The sequence below is a fragment of the Chaetodon trifascialis genome, chromosome 6, assembly GCF_039877785.1.
Source record: "Chaetodon trifascialis isolate fChaTrf1 chromosome 6, fChaTrf1.hap1, whole genome shotgun sequence".
NCBI lineage: Eukaryota > Metazoa > Chordata > Actinopteri > Chaetodontiformes > Chaetodontidae > Chaetodon > Chaetodon trifascialis.
Window position 1 is genome coordinate 9592881 of NC_092061.1, and position 20908 is coordinate 9613788.

The 20908-nt window shown below is 40.6% G+C and overlaps 2 protein-coding genes across 2 annotated transcripts in view; one reads left to right on the forward strand and one right to left on the reverse strand.

Annotated features, from left to right (window-relative positions):
- The first annotated feature begins 1240 nt into the window (after nt 1–1240).
- LOC139332143 (beta-1,3-galactosyl-O-glycosyl-glycoprotein beta-1,6-N-acetylglucosaminyltransferase-like) lies at nt 1241–3249 on the forward strand. Its single transcript, XM_070963863.1, has 4 exons — nt 1241–1479; nt 1607–1700; nt 2245–2649; nt 2734–3249. The coding sequence occupies exons 1-4, from the start codon at nt 1241–1243 to the stop codon at nt 3247–3249; spliced, it is 1254 nt and encodes a 417-aa protein (XP_070819964.1).
- Nucleotides 3250–4691: 1442 nt separating this feature from the next.
- LOC139332736 (serine-rich adhesin for platelets-like) overlaps nt 4692–20908 on the reverse strand; it is a 36673-nt gene continuing 20456 nt past the window's right edge. The window contains exons 9-19 of the mRNA XM_070964823.1: nt 17107–20784; nt 14375–14893; nt 13143–13231; nt 12469–12675; nt 12173–12346; nt 11363–11462; nt 10655–10786; nt 9168–9254; nt 8778–8876; nt 6662–6694; nt 4692–6064 (exon numbers count right to left, since the gene is read on the reverse strand). Of these exons, the coding sequence (XP_070820924.1) occupies nt 6034–6064; nt 6662–6694; nt 8778–8876; nt 9168–9254; nt 10655–10786; nt 11363–11462; nt 12173–12346; nt 12469–12675; nt 13143–13231; nt 14375–14893; nt 17107–20784 (5149 nt within the window). The 3' untranslated portion in view covers nt 4692–6033. The remainder of the gene's footprint in view (nt 6065–6661; nt 6695–8777; nt 8877–9167; nt 9255–10654; nt 10787–11362; nt 11463–12172; nt 12347–12468; nt 12676–13142; nt 13232–14374; nt 14894–17106; nt 20785–20908) is intronic.

Genomic DNA, 20908 nt, shown 5'->3' on the forward strand with positions numbered 1-20908 from the left:
AGGTGTTATATACTAATCTATCAGAAAAAATTAGATCAATTTCACAAAACAAATAAATATAGAAGATGAGAGTCCTGTGGTGTTCTGAACCCATTTTTTATTTTGTTCATTTTTCAATTGTTCATAAAGATAGCTAAAGCTTTAGCTAAAGCCAAAAATCTGAAATGCAAAGGTGAAAAAAATGAAAGAGGAATGGATTTAAATTACATTAGTCGCATTTTACCTCAGTAGAACAACATTATTCATTTCAATAAATGGCTTCCATTTCAATTAGCCAAATGTATTTATATGCAAATCAGACTTTTTTCCTTTTCGTTCCCCTTTTGTGCTCATATTTTTAATGATGGTGTGTCAAGTTCAGAGATTATTTTTTATCATGAACTCTGTTTCATGTCACGTTTATATTTTAAACATAGGGCAAAAAACAGATTTATCATCTTGTTTACCTAATTACAAGGTGCAAAAGCACACCTGCCACTTTCACACCCTTATAATTGATGCAAAAGAAATAAAATTACATGACAGCTGAACAAATTTTGATAAGCAACAAATGAAAATATAGAACAAGAATATGCACTTTCCTGATTGATATCACACTTTGGTAAAGGTCAAACTCCCTGTTTAAAAGACAACATGACAAGTAGATTACGACTACAATTTTAAAAAGGAAAAAAAAAAGGTGGTCGGTTTTAACAACATAGAAACATGAACTTTGCTTTATGGTCACCATTAAATTTTATACTTCGCAGTTGGTTAAACAACTGATGTACAGGATGCCAATATCACTTTTCTTATCTTGTCTCCAGGGGCAATAACGTATGGAGCGACTAACCTGCCTGGGTTCATATTGAGTGGAACATTCACACATACACAACATTACTCCAGAAACATGATTTCTAATCATGCTGATGTGCAGTGAATCACAGAGTGTGGAATTAACTAGAAAATCATCTACATGTTTGGCTTAGCTTTTAGATTGGAATAAATTAAATTAGAACAACATTGCAAATACCAATTTTACTGTAATGACTCAGGAAGGTCAGGTAAAGACATAGTGTGTCATAGAGAGAAAAATAAATCAGTGACTCGATGAAAGGAATATAAAGGCAGCTGGAATATACACAGAAATCACACTGTGAAAGCATCTTAGTTGAAGACCCCCTCTTAAATAATGAGGCTACTGAAACGAAGATGCCTGCGGCTGTTGCTGATGCTCAATGTTATACTGGGATCACTATGGATGATTGACCTGCTGAGTCGGCAGAAAACAGGCTGGGATCCTACCTACATTCTTGGGTACAGCTGTTTGGAGTATACAGATGCTGATAATGGTCGAGAGGACGTGTACAACTGCTCAGCAATCATGCAGGGAGAGAAGGAGGCACTGGCGGAGGCTAAACTGCTCTCCATCACCAGAGAGTTCCGCAAGAGTGTTCAGATCCCCAATGAATATTACATCAGTGCAACCCAAGACTGCAGGTGTGTTGCTTTAAACCACAGGTGTCTGATGTATTACTCTAAACAATTATTAAATGTACTTAATTTAACAGAAATCTTAGGCAGCAAGCATTCCCTGTGATATTTGTTCAATATTATGTATTTTCAGGAAATTCAGGAAAAGCAGGAAATACATACCATTCCCCTTAAGCCAAGAAGAAGAGGACTTCCCTCTGGCTTACTCTATAGTTGTGCATCATAAGGTACGCAAATACTAAATACACTTTCAAATACACTTTAAAAACAGCGTAGTCGTGGTCTAAACAATTCATTTTAATGATTAATTACAGAAGCATTGCACCAATTTTACACATGAAGTTCAACAGCTGCATTTCAAACTGGAGGTGTGGAGTTTGATAGTATTTTGGATACAAGATGGCCTCTGCTGCTTCAATTTGTAACATTTTTAAGAGTGTCTCTTGTGAGTCTTGCAAATTAATGGAAGAACAATTATTAGTTTGTTATTGGTTTGTTATTTGTTTGGTAATTTGTATCTCTTCGTTTTTTGGATTTTGACCCTGCTTGCTCCTGCGGTTGTTGCTTGGTTGTTTTGTTTGTTGAGATTCAGTTGTGGTTGATGAGTGTTCTGCATTTTCTTGTCTTTTTGAACTGCCAAACATGACAGCAATAGGAAATTTCTGGAGTGCCCCTTTAGATAGCTCCAAAAATAATGCAAATATATGAAACTATAAATACATGAAATATACACAGTTAGGATTGAATTAATTTTTCTGCCATATTCTCCAGGTGCAGAACTTTGAGCGACTGCTGCGAGCCATCTACGCACCTCAAAATATTTACTGTGTCCATGTGGACAAAAAATCAGAGGCCTCAGTCTTCTCTGCCATCGAGGCCATTACTTCCTGTTTCCCAAATGTCTTCATGGTCAGCCAGGCTGTGAACGTGGTCTATGCTGCCTGGCCACGCGTCCAGGCTGATCTTAACTGTATGGCTGATCTGTATAACGCCAGCACAAAATGGAAATACTTCATCAACCTTTGTGGCCAGGATTTCCCTCTGAAAACCAACTTGGAGATTGTAAGGATGTTGCATTCATTGAGGGGTCGCAACAGCTTGGAGTCAGAAAAAATGCCTGAAAGAAAGAAGTGGAGGTTCTCAAATGCTCACCAGATAGTTAATGGACAAATCCAGGTACTGCTTTCCTCATGTGTTACATGTTCAGATTGACCTTAATGATGTCACCATTACATTAATTCCCTATTTCAACTGTCTCAGGGGACAGGGAAGGCAAAGGAGCCACCTCCATTCAACCTGCCCATCCTGTCAGGAAATGCCTACATTGTGGTTAACCGAGGCTACGTCCGCAGCGTGTTGGAGGACACCAGAATACAGGCACTGATCGAGTGGTCAAACGATACCTACAGTCCTGATGAGTTTATCTGGGCAACAATTCAACGAATGCCCGGTGTTCCTGGATCAACGTGGCCCAACTCCAAATATGACATGACTGACATTAATGCGATTGCTCGTTTGGTGAAGTGGCATGGGCATGAGGGGTCACAGGGTTCGCTGGAGGCGGTGTACCCAGAGTGTCAAGGTAACCACGTCAGGTCAGTATGTGTATATGGTGCTGGAGACCTGCAGTGGATGCTTGAGCAGCACCACCTGTTTGCTAATAAGTTTGACATAGACACAGATCCCATTGCTGTCCACTGCTTGGAGAGGTATCTGAGACAAAAGGCACTGGTTGAGTTAAATGAGATGTATTGGAGAATATTCTGCTATGAATGATTGAAATAAAACAATTTTCAAAGGAATATTTAAACTTGTATTTGCTGTATGATAAAAGCCAAAGTGATAAGAAAAACACAACCACAATAACTTGATTCTGGAAACTCTGCAGTTATAGTGCTTTTATATTTGTCGGCAGCTTTCGACACAGTTAACCATACCATTCTTTTATCGAGGCTGGAACAGTGTGTGGGCATAAAGGGAACAGCTCTTGAATGGTTTGAGTCCTATCTGACTGACAGGAGCTTCTGCGTTCGCCTTGGTGAATGCACCTCACCAGTGGAGCCTCTCTCCTGTGGGGTTCCACAGGGCTCCATATTAGGTCCTGTATTATTTGCCCTTTACATGCTGCCCCTGGGGTCAATTTTTAAAAAATATAATATCTCGTTCCACTGCTTTGCTGATGACATTCAGATCTATCTGCCCTTAAAGGCTAATTGTGTGGACTCTCTGGAACCCTTGTTTAACTGTTTAAAAGACTTAAAATCATGGTTGGGCCTAAACTTCCTCTGTCGTAATGAAGACAAGACAGAAGTTGTGGTATTCGGTTCATCTGACAAGCTGCATCATTGTACTAGCACTCTTGGCACTTTAAGGTTTGTCACTCATCCCTTTGTTAAAAACCTGTGTGTGTACTTTGACAGTGCCTTTAATTTCAACAAACAGATTAGCACTGTCGTTAAAAACAGTTTCTTCCAGTTAAGGATGCTCACCAAACTCAAGCCATACCTCCCTCATGGTGACTTTGAGAGAGTCATTCACGCTCTGATCACGACCAGACTGGACTACTGTAATTCTCTGTATGTTGTCCTCGATCAGTCTTCTCTCCGCCGGCTGCAGTTGGTCCAAAATGGTGCCGCTCGGCTTTTAACTGGGACTAGAAAGCGGGAGCATATAACACCAGTCTTGGCATCGCTTCACTGGCTTCCTGTTCATTTTAGAATAGTTTTTAAGGTTTTATTTCTTGCTTTTAAAGTTTTACATGGGTTGGCCCCACCTTATTTAGCAGACCTTATTCAGGTCCACAAACCTATTAAAGACCTGAGATCGTCCAGTCAAGTGGTCCTGGAGGTCCCCAGATCCAGACTCAGGACTAAAGGTGACCGAGCCTTTTCAGTGGCAGCCCCTACCTAATGTGATACCTTTTTTTTTTTATGCAACTTTTGCATGCTTGTTTGGTTGTTTGTTTTGTTTTTGTTTTTGTTACCATGTCTATATCTGTACTTTTTTTGTTGTTGAGCTGTTAACTTTTCTTGAAAAAGCCAACATAATTTTTTTTTGTTTTTTTTAAAGAAGAAAAAAAAGGCAAACCTACACAGGAACGACTTTAAAACAACGTCAATGTAAGTAGCAAAAATGAAAGTCACTGTTATTTGGGTACTTTTCATTATTATGCAGTGTGCATTGTAGTGTATGGCATTTTTTTTTTTTAAAAGACCATTGGGGAGGAACACATCTTTAATGAAGTAAAACATTTGACATATTTTACAACAAATGGAGATCTTGCAAGCCACAAACAAATGTATACAGATATCAGAAAATGCTAATAAAAGTAGACACACCCCTACCTGCACAGTCGGCACTCTCTATATTGCATCTCTCTAACCATCAGTCAACATATAGAATTTCTTCAGACCAAAACGATCAGAGCGATCTCAAACAGTAGCAACAGAAAGCATGCAACACAGTACTAACTTATAATTTACTACCTTTATTATTTTAGGTGTACAGTGATATACAGTGTTAAGAGTCTACTAACGGCCTTTTAATGATTGTATGAGATGGTGAAATAATGCAAAAACCTGCTGTGACAGGAGCCGCCTACTCTATTGTATTCAAACACCCGCTTGGTCAATCTGCTACATGCTATTAAAAATCGAACAGGAAGTACGTTACAATGATTCCTTTGTGTTTGTATCAAATTTTTGCTGCTCCTCTGCTTTGGAATAGCCTGCCAGAGGTCGTTACACAGGCCAAGTCTGTTAATGCTTGATTTTTAATTGTGTTTAACCCATTTTTATTTTTCTGCCTTTATGCTTATATGTGTATACATAATGTATCTGTCTTTTTGGTGCACTTAAATGCAAAACTTGTTTGCTTTTAAAGTGCTGTATAAATTAAATAAACTGAAACTAATGTTTGACTACCTGCAATTACAGTCTAAATATTGTATCCCATTAGCATTCCAGTGCATTGACAGAGCTGCAGTTTATTAGCATCTCAACTTTTCTGGGAACACAGCAGATGGACTGTAACACAACTTCTGTTTGCATGTTACTGGTTGTTGTGTAAGAGTCATAAGCCTTATCATTACCATGGGACACTTAAAGAGACAGATGGCAATTGACCGGGTAGATTGATGCGTCAATGTAATCAAGTCAGTAATTCCTCCAAAAAGAATCACCTAAATTAAAGCTTTGTTCAAATTAAAGATGAAGAAAAAAAACAAAGCTACCGGATGGGGACACAGTCAAATGCTGTGTAGCGTACAGTAGTACAAAATAAAGCATCTTCCTGTCAGCACAGTGACTGTCCCGGCACTGTAAATGCAGTATTACAGTAGTATTATGCTCAGCACCTTCAGGTTGGTACACTCCTCAATGAACAAGCAACTGTCTCTTTCTTGGTACCACATGATCTTCTTCTTCTAGCCCATTGCCAGTTGTTGGTGTAACAACTATGTGCCGTACACATCATGCTGCAGGCTGGCTTATATTCAGGTATGCTGCAGAGTACAGCAAAATGCAAGGAGAAGACAGGCAGCAGCCAGGCATCTTGTCACTGTCAAACAACAGAGCTCCCCTTCTTGTCAGTTCTGATGGGGAGAGAAGACAAGACAGAAGCAATTGTTGTCTGATCCTAAAGTGAATGGCAGTCATTAAGTCATCATTGGCAGATGATTTTATGAACTTAAATGGGACATGAAATACACCTACTGACATTCCTACTAAACATTTATTTCTGTTGTCTCTGTGCTGCACTGTGATGATGACAATAAAGTTGAATCTACTCAAATCTAACTGCGACACTGCAGAAACAGCACTTGCTCAGCTGGTTACCAGCACTGCTGAGTAGATTCACTGTAGCATTTTAAAAGATGATTTACTCTGCAAATAAGAAATGATGAGTTTTCTGTCTTTATTAATTATCTTTCATTCTTCATTCAACAGATTCACTCACTACAGCAGGCATTATGACTTGTACTGTAATACTGTACACTCAGTAGTCAGCTAAGCATTTACTTACGACCAAAGTCACCGTTAGTCAGGGATTACCACTTGTTTGCATTTGGCACAGCAATTATGTAAATTAAGCCAATAACTCTTACATGGGCAAACTTTTCTGCCGGAAATATTCAGCAATCATTGCATTCTTTGTTAAACTCACTCACTGACTACTATGTGTTACTCACTTGGCTGTTGTGTCCTGCAATTCTGTATCCAGTCTGGTTTAGCATTGGATTGAAAGGCAGAGAGCAATGGTTAGCAAGAGAGGTAAAAGATTGGGGGGTGGGGGGTGGGGTCAGGGTCAGTACACATGCAGCTGCTTGTGATTAATAACCTGTTTCCACATTGCCATAGGAGGGTGAATGGAAGGAAAGGAGGACAAGCATCAGTGCTGTAAAGTGGAAGTGTTCAAGGTCAAAGGAGTGAGGCAGAGATGCACTGCAATGCATAGGGTGCCATCATATTCCGACAAAATTCCAATATTCTACACTTAAACATTTAACCATTTTTTATGGGAGCCCATAGGAGGTTAGCTAAAAATGATAATGTAAACTTCAGAATGAAAATATAATTTAGAATAGCACTAGAAAATTGCATTTACGTTTTCATTTTGTCACCACAAGAGCAATCTTAACGTGAATATAAATGCAATAGACTGAGGTCATTGTTTTGATTATTTTGCTTATATAAACAGATAATCTTAATATGGTCATTGAACATTCATGAGAGTATGTGAAAATGGAAATGCAATTTGGATTATTGCATTTTCAGTCAAGTAACACATACAAAATGAAAGATTATAATGCCCTTGAGGAATTGCATTTTCATTTTCAAGTTTACATTACCATTTAAATATAGTCCCTTATGGGCTTCCCTATATTTTGTAGTTTTCGGACTTGATACATGCTCAATACTAGTCAACGTTAAAGTTTGAACCTGACAGCTTTAAATTTTCAAGTGTCTCTACTCTACACCAAAGCATCAGCAAGTGTGTGCATGTTTTAGGGAGTCTGTGAGCTGAAGACAGAGCCTTTTCCTCTTTTTTTTTTTTTTTTTAGATCTGGATAGAAATGGCACAAAAATGAAAAAAATGTAGTCAAAATGCTGTACTTTATATTCTTTTACAGTGTGGGCACATTCTGCAGGCAATTATGAAAAGTCCAGTCTGTGCTGCTGCCCTGTACAGTCCACTGAAACTCTGAACCATTTGCATGTATTTATACTTTCTACTTTGGAGTCTGCCCCCCTATGCATTGCACCTAATTTTCTCAATAACAAACCATCAGACCAGCCAAGTTTTTTCAGTGACTGTGTATATGTGGTTGTTAGTGCAAGCTACCTGAGGGCATATACTGTATGTTCATTAGCTTTCTACCATAATGTCACAGATGAGAGGTGAAACAAACCAATTTACAGGGAAAGCCACACCACAGACTGAGAGAAATAAGAAAATCAATATGTGGCTCATTTGTTGTTGGATAAGGAGACAGCCAAAGGTCAGTCAAAGGTTAGTCCCAGCATGAGAAAATTCATAGTAGCTTTGAAGGATTTTTCAGGAAGATTCCACACAACCAACTGATCAATACAGGCAGGTTAGGGGAGTTACCTCATGCATGCAAATTTATGTATACCCCTCTCCTCGTCATACCTTGGGGCAAAGTGAGAGATGTATAAGCATGCCTGACATAGGCATTTGAAATAAAAGTTTCCATTGTGTTTGTTTCCCTTTTCCAAGAATAAATTTAGAGTGTAGTTCTTGAGTCAGTCTGCTGAAAAAGTATTTGGCTCTGTGGCATGATGTCAACAGAAATTGCAGAACTTGTCATTAACCATGGCCTCTAACACCTAAGCACCCAAAATATCTAGAGACACTTGCAGATCCGAATATAACATAACCACATATACTGTACGTATTCAGTATATGTGTTTTGTAGTTCACAAACAGCTGCTAGAAACAAAATGGGCTACTATTGGTCTTAGCTTCTACAAGCTTGGCAAACTATTTTTAATAGCCTCTCATAAACATTTAAAAAGAATCACAGTGCAGGAATGGTAGGGAGGGGCTGAGTGGGAGACTATGATGGCGATAATGTCACCTAAAATAATAAAAAGGCCATCACATTTCCTTTTCATCACATCAATCACATTTCCTGGTATTTATACCATTATTTTAAAAGCGTGTAATGCTGTTTAATGGCAAGCAAATTGTTTTCACATAAAGGGAAAATGTCACCGTGTAGACAGTACTGTTTACACCTTGTGTGGACTTTATAGATTTAATATTGACACAGGCTGACTCACTTGACAATGCTGGGAGGAATGTGGACATACTCCATTGGGATGATTTCTCCAAGCTCCTGCAGACTATTCACATATTTGATCTTACTGCTGAACTTGGAGCTGTAGAAAACAGAAATCATTTTGTCTCAGTAACGTGCTCATTCAAATATTTCTATGGGATAAGTTGGCTCCTGAATTTCAACTGTAATCAAACTGTCCTCTTGCATCTTGATGTATGGTAATGTCAAATACTAATAGATCAGTAAATAAGCTCATAGATGTGAATAATGAAATACTGTATCCTGAAAATAGTTGTGGAATTTCTTTCCAATCTGTACTGACAGTGATATACATGTGATATACATTCTGTCCTGTGTTCAATAATTGAAACATGAAGTACAACATGGAGACCTTATAAAGGGTCTGGTGATTCCCAGCAAAGTCCGTATGAACCAGGAAGGATGGACGATGATAAACAGCTTAAGGTTTTTTTTCAGTCTGTGGGAGAAAGGAGAGTGGTAGGAGGTGTAGGAAGTATTACTCATTAACTTTTACTGCTGGCAGGTATAAAGTTCACTTTAAAAGAAGACTAATAAAATAAAATTACACAAGATAAAAGTTAAATAATCCCACGCCAGGGAAATTAAGTTGTTACAGAGAGCAAAGATGAAAAGAGAGACATAGAAATGAACAAAAAAGACAGTAAAAAAAGATTCAGAATAAACTATATATGTACCTTCTACACAAGGGCATAAGAATACTAATACCATAAAAGTACTACTGCCATATTCAATTGCTCATGACTCAGCTATGGGCAATAGATTCAGCGTTTTGTACCATTACACAGTAGAAAAATATATAACACAGTGAAAACTATGTAATATTGCACAAGATATTTGCACAGATGTAATGGATATGAGTGGTGTGCAGACAGTAGGTTTGTGATGCTGTGATGTGAAACAACATCAACACAGTGTTATGTTAGTGTGTAATGCTGGAGTTAAATAGTCTGACAGCTGTTGGAATAAAGGACCTGCGCTGGCGTTTCTTCTTACACAATGAATGCAGTCGAATGTCAGTGAGCACATGGTTTTTCACAGTTGTTCATCTTTAAGAGATAAAACCAGCACGGGTAGTAGCCTTGTGATAAAAGATCAAAAAGACGATGGCCGCACACTAAGATCCAAGGATTTTGTTGTACCACTGACATTATTTACATTTTATTTGTGAGTGAAGTTTATAAAAAATGATGGTTCACAAGTGTGAGAAATCTCAATGCACTGCTCACCACGCAATCGTCTGCTGACTGTATATCATAGACTGTATGTTGTATTGGGAGTAGTGACTGAGAGAATCAGTGATTATAATAAGTGGCTATATTCAGTCAAAAAGTACACCTGAGTTCACCACACACAATTACTGAGCATTAGCAAAAATGTTTGTCCCTGTCAAGTAGAAAGAACTTGTGATAAGTGTGCCCCCTACTGGCCTATTTATGATACTGTTGACGAGTAGTGAGGGGGCAAACGCCCTAACGGGAACAACAATTGTCAACCATGATCTGAGTTATAGTTCTTTTTTGCATGACGGAGAAAACCTACAAGCAGCCTGCCAACAGCAGTTATAATCTTTGCGTGTTAATGTACGTCTGGTTGATCATGCATGATTTCAAACACATGAACTCTTTTTTTCTTTCCCCATTACAGGTTGCTTTTGATAGCTTCTTTCTATTTATTTACAATTCTTTAATATAGCCTGCTTTAGATATTCTGCATAATATAATAGTCCAAAACAGTGTTTTGGGGAAAAAAAGAAAGGTGAAGAAAGAGGCTAGCTGGAGGAACATGAATGCTCAACATTAAACACTACAGTTGCTGTGCACTTTGTGTGAATATTACCTTCTGTCTATCATTTGGTAGCACTTTTTCATCCAAGTAAAGCCGGGCATCCTCCTGCGAGGTGTCGCACCATTCAAGTAAACAATCATGTAATCTTCTGCCACCATTAGTTCCAAGGTACTTATTACATACCTACACACATATATACGCGCACACACACACACACACACACACACACACACACACACACACACACACACAAAGACAACAGAAAACACGATGTAATGTTAACATATGGACTATAACAAAAAAAAAATCTTTTTAATTGAATGGGATAATAATAATATACAATAATATACACAATTAAGTCTACATTTAATTGTGTAATTTTGGTCTGGGGCTGTTTTTCATGATTAAGGCGATTAAGGAAAATCATAATATTTTACTCAAAAGAGTGCTTTCAATTGTGTGGCAACAGCTTTGTGAATGCACAAACAAGGTCCATGAAGAAATTAGCCTTATTGGAAATCAGTAGTTGACCTCATGAGTGCTCTTGTAGCCAAAAATGCAAAGTGCAATTCCCACCAGCCGCCATCTGAAATGTTGTTTAGCCTTGCCAGAAGAGTGAGGCCTGGTACTGTAGCATATTAATGCCAATTGTTTTATAATGACATGTTTAACTATCACAAATGGGTGCAATGTTCAGCTTTCCATATGACTGGTCAACATGTCCACATATTTTTCATCATGTGGTGCAGCTTTACTTACAGAAAAAGGTTTTCCATTACATAATTGTAATTGTCACAGTTGCTGTCCGGTAGGAAGCACGCCGCAAACACGATGATGGCATTCTGTTCAGCGTAATAGCCTGAAAACATGACACGTAAACACAAAAAAGACTCACGGTGAGTCTCACAGTGTGTGCATATGTACCAACCTGTGCTTTCATCCTTTCTGAAACTGTTTCCTCAAAAACATTTAAAATTGCAAACAATTATTTTCTTCTCATCTTATTCAGCCAATTAATTACTGCGAGCCACTCGCTCAAGCCCCACCAGTTGGCACATTGTTAATATGGATGCATATTTCACAGTCAACACATGTTAAAGAGGGAAGTTCAGTTTCAAAACAATGACCTTTCATTGTAGTAGTTTCTAACATTTGGCTGGAGCTGATTTATAGTTCAGTAATTCAAATGCTATTTAAGATGAGAACTGTTCTGACCATATTTCTGTAAACCACTCCTTCACTGTGGAGTTACTTCTATAGTATAACAGGCTATCAACAGATAATGATGGACATTACCCGGGGAAGGTTAAATCTAGGACTTGGTTGTAGAAAGTTTGTACAATCAAGTCCAGTTGCCTTCGACTAAGGTCTCCACGGACCTGTGCTAAGAATTGCTTGGAATATAATTATATCACTGAGAGATGCTCAACACAAGACCACATGATTCTACAACACAAGGGAAAAGCAGAGCATCAAGAGGGAGGACAGAAGCAGAGGTCAAATGATCCGAAGTCATGAAACATGGAAGAAACAGGTAGGCGTGGATTTTAAGCAGCTGCGATTGCTTACCTCCATGAGAAATGACTCTTTTGTATGGCTCGATGCACTTCATGTCAATGCGATGCTCCTGCTCTCCAATCACCACGCTCCTCCACAGCCGGTGATCCCTGCTCTCCTCAGCTGCTCTGTGTCCTGCGACACTTGATGCTGCTCCTGCACCCAGATCAGACTCTTCTGAGTCCCCTGTTTGCAACATGAAGACAGCTGATACTGTAAAATTATATACTGTATAGTGTGTTTCTGCCTGACTGCCCTGTGTGCACATGTAAACATGTTTGTACTGTATCTTCAGGTATGTGTCTGACCATGTAAGTCGGCCTCATCAGGCGAGTCCAGGTCATCCAGGTTGACATCCAGGTCATCACCAGTGTCCAAGGCCTCGTCCTCTGTGTCCAGGGCATCTTCTGAGAGAAGAGACCCCTCACTGTGGTCCAGTGACACATTCATCGGTGGAGCTGCCAACTTTCTTCTTTGGTTGGACGCGCCTGACAGATCCGCAGAGGAGGTTGGATCTGCTCAAGGAGAGATTATTTTACATTTCTTTTTTAGAGAAAGGTTGTGTAGTCACTGTAATTTCTCTTCATGTGATTATGTTTTAAGAAGCCTTGGTTTTGTCACTATAGATTAAGGAACATGTAGGTCTTGTCCTTAAAAAGAATTTTAGATCCTTCATCCCTGGAAACAAGGGCAAGTCTACATGACATAAATTACATTTTATTCCTATAGATTATTATGTAAGTGCATGATATTATGACAGTGCTCAGAGCAGCAGAGAGGTTTTATATGAAAGCGGGAGTACATTTCTACCAAAGTTAAGTAATAATATCGATAAATCCACCTAAATATCCTAAATTATTCCTTTACATGGCTAAAATATGTCAAAACTGTTTCTTTACCTAAAAGATGAAACAAACATCATCAGCACTCAGCACACTTTAAATAACGGGAGCCACATATGTTTATCTTGCTGTTTATTTACCTTCTCTGTTATCCATCTCGTCAGCAGCTTCCTCACCAGAGGCCGTTTTCACCATCATCCCGACTGCATCTTCTCCCTGTTGGGAGTGTCTGTGCAGAGGCACAGAAAGACAATAATGAGCCACAACATAAATTATCATTGCTATCATCACTGCCACCATAGGCACAGCTACGCATAGTATTGGGCCAAACAAGCCAATCATCTACAAAGAAAAAGAATCTAACTTGTCCCATGACATTGGATAAGGAAGAGTTTAAAATCTGTTCATTTGACGCCGGACATAAAAGATAACAGAAGTGACAAAGCAGACAGAGAGAAAGCGACTCACTGCTTCATTCCCAGGCTGAACGGGTGGGCTGAGGAAACAATACTGAGCAGTGTTGCTACCTCCCCCCAACCAAAGCCCCTCTAACAGACTCAGACTGATTAACATAAGGCCAAACAATAGAGAGAAGCAATACAGAGAAATCAGTACACATGAACACAGACACAAAGACACACACATAACCATCTCACACCTACCTTCCCCTCACTCATGTTTTTCTCTGCATGAGTGAATGAATCACTCTCTCCACTATCAAGTCACATGACCATTAAATTATGGAAAGATCCACCGTGTATGTGTGCAAACACACACACACACACACACACACACACACACACACACACACACACACACACACACACACACACACACAGGGGAGGGTATCTCAAAGAGGAGGCGGGTCATCAGAATTACAAAGTTGGGCTAAACACGCACCATGATGCAGCTGCTAATCAGGAACAATTAAACTGCAGTGCACACACGCGTGCACACACACGTACGCACTGAATATTGATTCGAGATCATGACTTTTGATTTGGACTTTTCATTGAGAAAAAAAGTACATCTGTGTTTATTATGAGACACAATGTAAAAAATGGCTGCTTTGGTGCAAAGGACAAAATCTCACAGTTTTAAACTGATCTGTGCTGCCTTTTTGTGGCAAAAGACGGTAGTGCAGCTCTATGGTTTTGGAAAATTTGTGCATATCTACTGTTGATTGAGTCTCTTTCATATTTGTGATGGACAGAAACCCCTATAATCATGTGTCAACTTTTAAGAAAAAAACTAAGAAAACCTCTACCTGGTCAAAAGGGACCATTAGCACATATTATTCGATTCCAGAGAGCATTAAAAACCCAATTTTTACAAGTGCTGAACTTGTTGAACTTGAAAATTGAAAGCTCACCTTTCCAGGAGAAAGTGAACATATTCCTCCGGCACATACCGCCCATGATCCTCCCTCTCAGGGTGGACATCTGATTGGTAGAATGGCTGTCCATCAAACTGGTAATGAGCGTGGTCGGATGCGTGCTGACTCCGGCCATCAGCTTGATACTGAGAGCACTGGAGTTCGGAAGTGCACATGGAGTTAGATTCATCGCCATACTGGCTTTCAGCTCCATATTTTAACTTGGAACCTGGATCATCCAAGCAGTACTTGGCATTAACTCCAGACCCGTACTGTACAGCTGTGGCATCAGTGGTGAACTCAGCATACACATCAGTTGCGTTTTCCTGGCTGTTGGATTTAGCATCTACGCAGGCTGGGTGGGTGCTCTGGTTTTCAGTTCTTTGGTCAATGTGGTGATAGTTGTAGCCATGTTGGGTTTGACCCTGAGTTACATTCTGACTTCCTGTCCACTGGTATGCAGCACTCTCACTGGTTGGCTGGGAGGAAAATTGTGACATCACATCTTGGTGTCTTCTTTTCAGGGAATACAGGAGGGGGGGATTAGTGCAGAGGGGAAAAATTCAGAGAAAATTGTAAATACAACTGGTATGCAGTGAACCTCATCCATCTGTGTATTTTCAAAATGTACAGAATTTCGCCTTAAATTAGTACATGAAACAAACATTCAAACCACCCAGTATTCTCTCATTACAATTTAGTGGCTTGCAAGATCAAAGTTTCATCAGGCAATTTCTGTTTTTCATCTTGTTCAATAGACTGGTGAGTTTAAATATCTGAGGTACACTGTGGAGTTTTTGATCAAAGCAGCACTCTAGAGCAATGTTTTTATGAGTGTGTCCCTGTTTCATTAGGTCTCCTGAATGCTCGAGGACACACATGCTTGCACATGAGCATGCAAATGTTGCTCTTATTCTACTAAGCGACAGGTGGTGGTCATGTGCCAGGAAACACAGCACGGCCAGTGCAAAAGCAGGGAAGAAGAGAACTGCTAGCAAGGAAAACATAGATGTAAATACTGAAGGGCTGCGCTCAGGCCTACTTTTTTTACTTGTGGTACATGCTGCAGCTGCCATTACAAAGAATGTACTGTTTTGTGCAGTATGTACACAACTGCAACATACTACTTAGTGACATTGCACCTTGAGCTTCTACCCTCTTGTTCATACTTCGACACAGTCTGCAGTGCAAAATGTAAAAGAAAAAATATGTGTTTGGAATGGGTGTCAAGTGTGCAAAGGATTATGGGTCAGACTGACCAGAAAAGCATGCCAACTTGGGTACTGCAAAATGTGACCGGATGCAAAAGGACATCCTGGTATTTTTGGCATACTCCATTTGACATACTATGCATTGGGGCATACACAGTCTTTTTCTGCCACACTGCCTTACAATATTATGATAGCACGAGTACTGGAATGCAGCACAGGTTTCAAACATTAGAAACAAATCTGCTGTAAATGTTTCTGTGGATGGAAATGCATTCAACACAGGCAGGCATGTGTTTTGGTAAGTAACACTGAATGTAAAAAGTTTGTTTACAAGAAAACTCCACAGGGTACAATGCTACAATCCACGAAAACAGAATTAAATAAGAATCCAATTTCTTCATATAAAACCATACCATGTAATACGTGTCTCCAGTTATAGAGTAGCAACCTTCACAAAACTCATGTCACAACTTCACATCAGTATAATTCAGACAATTACACAAAAACAAACAACACAGACCTTCTACAACATAAAGTTGAACCTGCATGGATGAACTTCTATTGTCTGATACACTGGGTATTACCTCAGCACACACTCACACACAGGCTTGCATGTATACACTCACACCCACACCTTGTAAGAGCGCTAGGGGAGCTGTTTCCATTAGCTGTGGTGGGGCTCCAGCTGTAATGAGGCAGGTAATGCATATTTAATGAGGCGTAAACAGATTTATAAACACACACACACACACACACACACACACACACACACACACACACACACACACACACACATACACACACACACACACACACAGAATTGCAGATCACATGACCATGTGAGATACCCGCATACACATGCAGTTTGTTCCTCACACACACACACACACACACACACACACACACACACACACACACACACACACACACACATAGACATAATCGGTTTCTGTCACACCCCTAATATTCATTCACACACATATTCACACACATATTCACACACACACACACACACACACACACACACACACACACACACACACACACACACACACATTATCAGACTCAATTCTTCAACAGGGCCTTCTAGCTCCATTTCGACAGTCTGTTCAGCGATGTTAATAGTTCTCTGATATAGACTCCTTTGAGAAAGCTGGAGAGACTCAAAAACCCAGCAGAAAACTAAGGGGGAGTGAGGGGAGGGGTGGTTGGCACATGTGTGGGTGTAAATGCACAATGGGCACATGTGCACAGGTGTGTTCATTCACTGGCTGCTAGCAGCCTAAGAATAGAAAGTCTGTCATGAAATCTGTCAGGAATTTCCTGAACTTCCACTCTGTTGGGTTGGAAGCAGAAATCTCAGAGACTGATATCTCAGAACCTTGAAAAATCAACCATATCTTCATGGCAAGATATACAGTAGATGTACATGAGAAAATATTTTGAAATAATTCATTTTCATGTTGCTTATTGACGTTTGAATAATTGTAAATGTGACAGAAGTAGTGCATTGCTTACCTTAAAATGGGTGAATAGCTATCTTGAGAAGCTTTGTGGTCTCCAATCTGTTGTTCAGTTGCCCATTTATCGCGATCAACAGTCCTTATGTGTTGTTCACCATAGTAATCCACTGTATTCTGTAGGAATCTGTCCCTCTTTGGCTCAAACATTTCTAAATCTGTTTGTTGAACTGAAGAACCTCCTGTCAGCTCCTCAGTGAAACTTAGCAGATCAGAAGATCTTAACTGTTGTCCTTCTTCCTTCTCACTCTGTACTTCTGAAGTCCATTTTGGCAGGCGAGTGTGCTCTATATCAGTTTCCTCCTCCTGCTGCTCTTCTTCATCATTCTCCTCTTCCATTAAATCCCCAGAAAATGGTAATCCGAGCCCTCTTTCAGTAGAAATGCATGATTCACTTAATGGGGTACCAATCAAAGAGCTGGTGTGGGAGACTGAACTGTTGGTAAGTACAGGTGATTGAGGTTCAGATGTGGTTTGAGGCGTGTCCTGTCTCGCTAACTGACCTGTCCAGACTTGAAAGTTGCCCAAAGAAGTCGGACATGGTGAAGGTGCAGTAGGCGATTGCCCACCCTCATCTGAATCTTCCATTGAGATCTGCGAATGAACATACACTTCCTCTCTGGTTTTCAGGAAGTGATCTGATGGATATCTTAATGATGGAGACACACTTCTGGCCACAATGGTTGACTTATCATCATAGTTTCCTTCTTCTACCTGTGTTTGACTGCAATCTGTTGGTCTTGAATCTGACTGATGAAAAGCTTCAGATTTATTTTTGGATTGGCCGGGAGTGATTGTTTCTAGCACCATTTGATGCTCAGTGGAATTATCAAGACTTGTTTGGTTATGAGTGGATGAAACAGCTTGATTTTGGTCTGTATCTGCACTAAGTTCTGCATTCTCCTGGCGCTCTCTATGTGCAGCTTGGGCCTGGGATTGCAGTACTGTGGCAGCATGGGAAAGCATGCTAAATGTCTCCATGGACTTTCTTGTTCCTTTTGATAGCGTGTCACCCTGTTTAGGCCTAGAGTGCCAGTCTCTCTCAGCTTCTTTTACTGTGCCAGACACAATGATGTATTCCATTTCTAGGCCGGATGATGAATCTCCATCAGAACTGGACCTGAGTTCATCTTGACTTCCTGGGTGAAGGCTGTCGGGACTATACTTCAGTGTGTCTCTTTCCCCCCCAGAGCTTGAGCTCAGAGACATTGTTTCTGTTGTTTTACCCTCAACATTTCCAAGGCGCTCAATGTTAAAGCTACCTTGGATTTCAGTGGCAGGCCTATCTTCACTGTGGGCCATTGTGATCAGCAGATCATGTGATGATGAAGCTGATTCAGAGACATCATGTTTTTTGGAAACAAGATTGTTCCAATTAACAAGGCTTGTGGATAATGATTGTTCAATCTGTATTTGAGCCTCAGTATTTTTTCCCGGACTTGAGTGATGATTAACTGAGTTGTCTTGAGTGACAGTGGAGTGGTCCACCAGAACAAATGGGGAATGATCACTGGGTTGTTCCATCCAATCAGCTTCCTCTGATCCTTCACCACTTTTATTGTCATGCTTACTCTCAACTGAACTCCCCCCACTTCTGATCATGTGATCCAACTCACTAGTTCCCTCAAATAGGAACACTTGGTTGGCTGGCCGATCATTGTCTGAAATAACTGCTCTATATTCAGTCCTTCCCAGAGGATCAGCCATCTGGTATTGATGCTTTTCATCTATCTGAATAGGTTTTGTCACAGCTAAAAAAGGGCTAGACTGTCCCTCTAGCTGTATCATGTCTACTACGGGGCTGGCATAAGTCTCAGGGGTCGATGTCAAGCTCCAAGTGCCAGTTCCTACATTGTCATATTCTGAAGTGGAAGTGACCATGCCAGGAACAGGCAGGTCCCACATGTCAGTACCATGATAGGAGGAAGTCCCATCTTCTGAATGATCAGATTCCAAGTTCTGCACGACAGACTGTTGGGTCTCGACACTCTGGATGCCATCGTCACCCTGTGTATTACCTTCACTCATCTCTATGACTATTTTAACATTGTGCTCATTACCTCTCCTCCCTACATCTTCAAAAGTCTGACTAAGCACTTCTCTCCCCTCCACTATGACTTTTTCTTCCTCCACCTGTTTGCTGGTATGTGACTCAGGAGAATCACTGGCATCCAGTGATCCCATGTGACTGAGGTCCTTTCCATTTTCAGGTCCTTCAGGACTTGTTATTGTGGAAGAGCTGTCTTCCTGTATAGTGGTGTTCCACATCACCATTCCACCATCAGAGAATCCTATTGGACTTTCCACTGATGCGCCGGCCCCAACATTGGGGTTGACCCCACAGAAAGAACCTGAGGTTTCAGACAAGTTGTCAGGGGTTGTGAGAGGTGATAGACTGTCATCTCGAATTGTCATATTCCACATATCTAGTGATTCTGGGTAAGATGTGGTGGTTCCGCTATCTGATTTGAGAAATCCTTTCTGAGCTGAGTACGTCCAGAAGTCTAGGAGCTCCATCTGTCCATCTCCTTTTTTTCCTTGTGCCCGTTCATCCTCTTCTTTAGATGTGTCTGGGGTTAAAGTGTTTACGATTGCTTTCTTTCTTGAAAATGAGGATGTTTTTTCTTTCACTCCAATGATACCAGTCCTGCATTTTCCAGTTAAATCGTCCTCTGGTGGCGTCAATTGCAGACAAGCCAAAGTGGCAGGGCTCATTTGATCCTTAAGTACAGAATCTGGGTTCCAGTTGTCGTATGATTCAGTCTGCTCAGTGATCAGACTGAGCTGGGGTTCAAGGCTCTTTCCTTTCTGGTGGGCACTCTCTAACTGTAAGATTTCCTCTCTGCTTTCTCGTCCAGTCATAACATCAACTGACTCTTTCTCTCTAACTTCCTCCACAATATTCAGTGGACTTTCAGTTTCTTTAGTCCTATTCCATGCATTACTATCACTTGAGGACAATGCTCCAAGTGTGTCAAAGCCAAGTTCATCCCATGTCTCTGACAAAGATGATGACACACTGTCCTTGTGCTGCAGGCCACTGATCCTTTCAACTACATCTTCTGGAAAGAACCTGACTCCACAACTGCTGGGTGGGCGGCTACCTACCACACTGTTGACTGGAGTTGGAGGAACCACAGTATCAATCATGTTGTTCCCATGGATTTGACCATGGTGGTCAGTTGGAGAATTTGAACTTTCAAGCCCTCTCAATGAATTGGGGGTAGAAAAATCCAGCAAGCTCAGCTCTTCAAGTTCTGAAAAGCTTGAGCTCTCTGCTCTTTTTTCTCCATCTCCTCTTACTCCAGAATTTGCCAAATCCCCTCCTGACGGTACAGACTGGTCACTACTATGTAGTGGGTCAAAACTAAACAGGTCAAAGGTGTCACTCTTATTTCTGCCAGAGCGGTGCTTCCTCCTCTCAGGTGGGACAGGAGGTGAGAGGGATGATAATCCCAGGGGAGAGGGGTTTCTCAGGAAGAGTCCTCCTGGCCCTGCTGCTGGCCCTCCTCCTGCTATAACCTCACCTACTGGGCTGTCATCACTGAGGAACACTGAACTCTCCTTGGAGGAGCGGCTGCTGCGGATGGTGGTCATACCGCTATCGGGGCTAACAAGCTCACCGCCAGCACCAACCCCTACACCTCCCATGTCTTCTTCACCATTTGCCATAACCCTGTATACAGAGATAAAACAGCAATCATTGAATCGTGTCAATGTTTCCCTCAAGACCATGAATAAATCACATTCAATCTCAGATTTCATGTTTTGATGACTTTCAATGAAACTGGATGAAACAA

Coding starts and splice junctions, on each gene's coding strand:
- LOC139332143 (XM_070963863.1), top strand. CDS start 1,241: ATGATTGACCTGCTGAGTCGGCAGAAAACAGGCTGGGATCCTACCTAC. Junction 1,480..1,606: donor AGTGCAACCCAAGACTGCAG/GTGTGTTGCTTT, acceptor ATGTATTTTCAG/GAAATTCAGGAAAAGCAGGA. Junction 1,701..2,244: donor CTATAGTTGTGCATCATAAG/GTACGCAAATAC, acceptor CATATTCTCCAG/GTGCAGAACTTTGAGCGACT.